At 59.9% G+C, this 3,545-nt stretch overlaps 1 protein-coding gene across 1 annotated transcript in view; it reads left to right on the top strand.

Annotated features, from left to right (window-relative positions):
• The first annotated feature begins 283 nt into the window (after nucleotides 1-283).
• Nucleotides 284-3,545, top strand: part of PLCH2 (phospholipase C, eta 2) — a 30,329-nt gene continuing 27,067 nt past the window's right edge. The window contains exons 1-2 of the mRNA XM_006885820.1: nucleotides 284-368; nucleotides 1,488-1,634. Coding sequence (XP_006885882.1) covers nucleotides 1,499-1,634 — 136 coding nt within the window. The 5' untranslated portion in view covers nucleotides 284-368; nucleotides 1,488-1,498. The remainder of the gene's footprint in view (nucleotides 369-1,487; nucleotides 1,635-3,545) is intronic.

Here is a 3,545-nt window from a genome sequence, read left to right as displayed (position 1 = left end):
GTGGCCCTGGATGGTGGGACAGGCTAGCCTGTGATGCAGGTGACAAGTGGGCTATGCCTGAGGGTTCTGAGAGCACTTCTGGAGCCTTGGTGGTGGTGGTGGTAGGGCGGTTCAGGGATGCAGGAAGCAGGAAAAAAGACAAGGCTGAGGAGGGACCCCAGGAGCTCTCCACTTGCACCTGAGGTGTGCCTGGCCCTCTCTGGCTTCTGAGTGGATGTCCTGCTCCTGTCCGTGGTCCTGCATGACTTCTGCCACGCCTGCCGCCCACTATTGGGCCCGGGGAGCAGTGGCTTGTCTGGCCGAGGAACTGCTGCTCCAGGTCGCAGGGAGTGTGGCTGTGTCTCCAAGGCAGCAGCCTGGCCTGTTTGGTGAGCAGGGGCGAGCAATCCCACCCCAGGGCAGGAGCAGGGACACTGGGCACAGGGCCTTGGTGCCCAATCCAGCTGTAGACTCTCCTGGTTGGACTCGTGGCGGCAAGGAGAGCCTGTCCCCAGAGCTATTGGTAGCCTAGGGTCTCTTATCTTATTTGACCAACTCTACTCTCTTGGCCCCTCTGAGGGTCAAGGGTGGCTCTTGGGGCGAACCCAGGGAGGAAGTGGAGTGGGCAGGGGAAAGCAGGGGCTAAAGGGCAGGGCACTCGGGCAGTCCCCCATGACTTGGGGGCCAGCGGCACCTTTGGTCCAGGTGGGAATGGGAGCAGTGTGTTGACGCCGAGTGGACACCCTCTTGCTGCTGTGACACTTGCTGTGGGACAACCCTCTGCCTGGGAAGGGGCTCTCGTGGTCTGTCTTGGGTGAGGCTGTCCTCTTGGCCTCTGCTCTGCTCCTGGACAGGCCAGAGCCAGGCTGCCCCCTCTACCCCCTCCTTCCCTGCCACCCTCACTTCCTGCCTGGGTGCATCTTCCAGGCTGCTCTGAGATAGAAAGGATCTGTTCCTGGGGGGTCTCAGACCCTCTGCCCTGTCCCCTTTGTCCCCCATGGCCTTGTGTGGTCCCAAAGAATAAGTGTGACTCTGCTTCTGTGTCTGATGGTGGCCCTTGGCTTCTGTGAGTCGTGGCTCATGTGTTGGGAGGCCAGCAAGCCAGGCCAGTTGTCCCAGTCCATCTACCCAGTCTGACTATGTGGCTCGCAGAGTTCTCCAGTGCAGAGTCCCTGTTGTGTCTGCCTCATTGTGGTCCCCCTGATGTGTTCCTTCATCATTGGAGGGAGGGGAGTCAGGTGGCCCAAGCAGGAAAGGACCTTCCCTGTCCCTGCATCCCCAGGAGGTGTGGTGGCCATATCTTCTGGTGGCCGTGGCTTTGGCTGAGCCCCAAAGTGTGTGTGACCAGATGAGGGGGGTGGGCGGTCTTGTGCTTCCTTCCGCCCTGGGACAGCACTGGAGGGACATGCGGGTGGGGAGGAGGAGGTCGGCCTGCTGTGAGGGCTCACGAGCACTCTGTCTGTGTCTCCATCTGTCTATCTGTCTGTCCGTGCATGTGTGGTGTCCAGTGGAGCGGTGCATGAGTGCCATGCAGGCAGGGACGCAGATGGTGAAGCTCCGAGGTGGCTCCAAAGGTCTCGTCCGCTTCTACTACCTGGATGAGCACCGCTCCTGCATCCGATGGCGGCCCTCACGCAAGAACGAGAAAGCCAAGAGTGAGTGCCGACTGGCATGGGGGTGGGGGGACGAGGGACCCCTCCCAGGGAATAAGAAAGACCCTGCCTCTGAAAGCCTCTAGACAGCTCCAGGCCTTGGACCCAAGCTCAGTTAGCCTTGGGGTAACATCTGGACCATGGGATGGGGAACTAGGGTCCCATACCTTGGGACTCTTGCCTGGCATTGATGCTCTCTGGGCCTCCTGGAATCCAGCTCCCCCTCTGGAGTCTCATCTGCCCTTGTGTTGGATACTAGGGTGGGTGAGAAGCCTGTGGATGGGCAGAGCGACGGGCTGGGAGGCTAGCGCTTGAACTAGGAGGCTCTGGCCAGGGTGAGGTTGATGTTCTGGGGGTCAGGAGGGAGCCCATCAGCTGGAGTTCTCACATCTGCTCTGATGTTGCTGACCTGGGCAGAACCATGGGTCTCCGGGGCCTCAGTCCAGCAGTTGCTAGGGCACCACTGCCAACATGGGCCCCAAGGGAGAGCCTGCCATGGAGGCCCCGGGGCTGTGCATGGGTATCAGGGAAGACGTCCTGGAGCAGGAGGCTGTGGGTGAGAGAGGTAGGGCTGGGGCTGCCCTCTGGGCCCGCGAGGTGGACTCCTCGCCCTCGGCTGTGAGTGCCTGTTTTGTGTCAGGCTCTGCTCCGGGATTGAGACCCCATGGAGCACTGGGAAGAAGTGTTGCTGGCGTCTGGCATGGAGGTGAACCGCATAAGCTAAAGGTTACCATCCCATGGTGACCAGCCAGGGATAGTAGGAAAGAAAAGGACAGGTGACCTGGGGTTCCAGGCGGCCCCTCTGGAGAAAGAATGACTGAGCTGAGACCCAAGGGCTTGGGGTGAGGTCTGTCATCAGCCTCCCACTGCTGCCCCTACACTTGCAAAGATTCAGTGCAGAGAATTCCTAGGCCTATGAAGTGTCCTTGGAGGAAGAGGGCACATCACCCCTGAACTGTCTTTATTCTGGGGGTTCCCAGGACCCCCACTGCTGTGTACAGGAATGAGGAAAAGGCCAAGGAAGGCCATGGAGACTGAAAAGGGGGTTTCTAGGAGACCTGGGGAGCAGGAAGGAAGTTAGTTTGCCCCTTACTGTACACCCCCAGGTGATCTGGAAAGGGGACCCATGGCCCAGAAAGTCTTCGTTCTCTGATGCTCCAGGCTCCCAGGAAGCCTCAGTATCCTCACTTCCTGCTGGGGCTGACAGATGCTCGACCCTGCAGGCATCCTGGGTGCCTTTGAGCATTAGACACAGAAGGGTTTAGGAGGTGCTGGCACAGGAGGTGCAGATCTGTGCTGCTAGGTGTCGGGAGTGTTGAGTGTCAGCCCCTAATGGTACCTAAGGGTACTGGTCCCACCAGGCAGGCACTTACCCCACCCCTGCATGCCTGGAACCAGGATGCCATGAGCGGGCCCCTCTATGAGCAGAAACGGCCCGTCACAGAGCTATTCTGTGCTCATCCATCCACGGGAAGCCAGCATTTTAAACAGAGCCTTCATGAGCCTGAACGTCGGGCCAGGAGTGAGACCCTTGATGAAATCCAAGCCAGGCCACTGTCCTGACCCCACTGGTGCCCAGTATGTTAGAAGGCCCAGGCTGCTGTCCTCCTGCCCCCAGCTGTGCCCAGCGTGTTAGGAGGCCCAGGCTGCTGCCCTCCCACCCTCACCATTGCCCAGCATGTCAAGAAGCCTAGGCCACTGTCCTGCCCCCACTGGTGCCCAGCATATTAGGAGGCCCAGGCCACTGTCCCTCTGCCCCTACCAATGCCCAGCGTGTTAGGAGGCCCAGGCCTCTATCTTCCTGCTCCCAGCTGTGTCCAGCATGTTAGGAGGTCCAGTCTGCTGTCTTCCTGGCCCCAGCTGTGTCCAGTGTGTTAGGAGGTCAAGGCTATTGTTCTTCTGCCCCCAGCTGTG

This window comes from Elephantulus edwardii, unplaced genomic scaffold (assembly GCF_000299155.1).
Source record: "Elephantulus edwardii isolate Elephantulus edwardi_28Jun2011 unplaced genomic scaffold, EleEdw1.0 scaffold00045, whole genome shotgun sequence".
In the NCBI taxonomy this organism is placed as follows: domain Eukaryota; kingdom Metazoa; phylum Chordata; class Mammalia; order Macroscelidea; family Macroscelididae; genus Elephantulus; species Elephantulus edwardii.
Note: the sequence above shows the minus strand (reverse complement) of the source record. Positions and strands in the feature narration are given on the sequence as shown.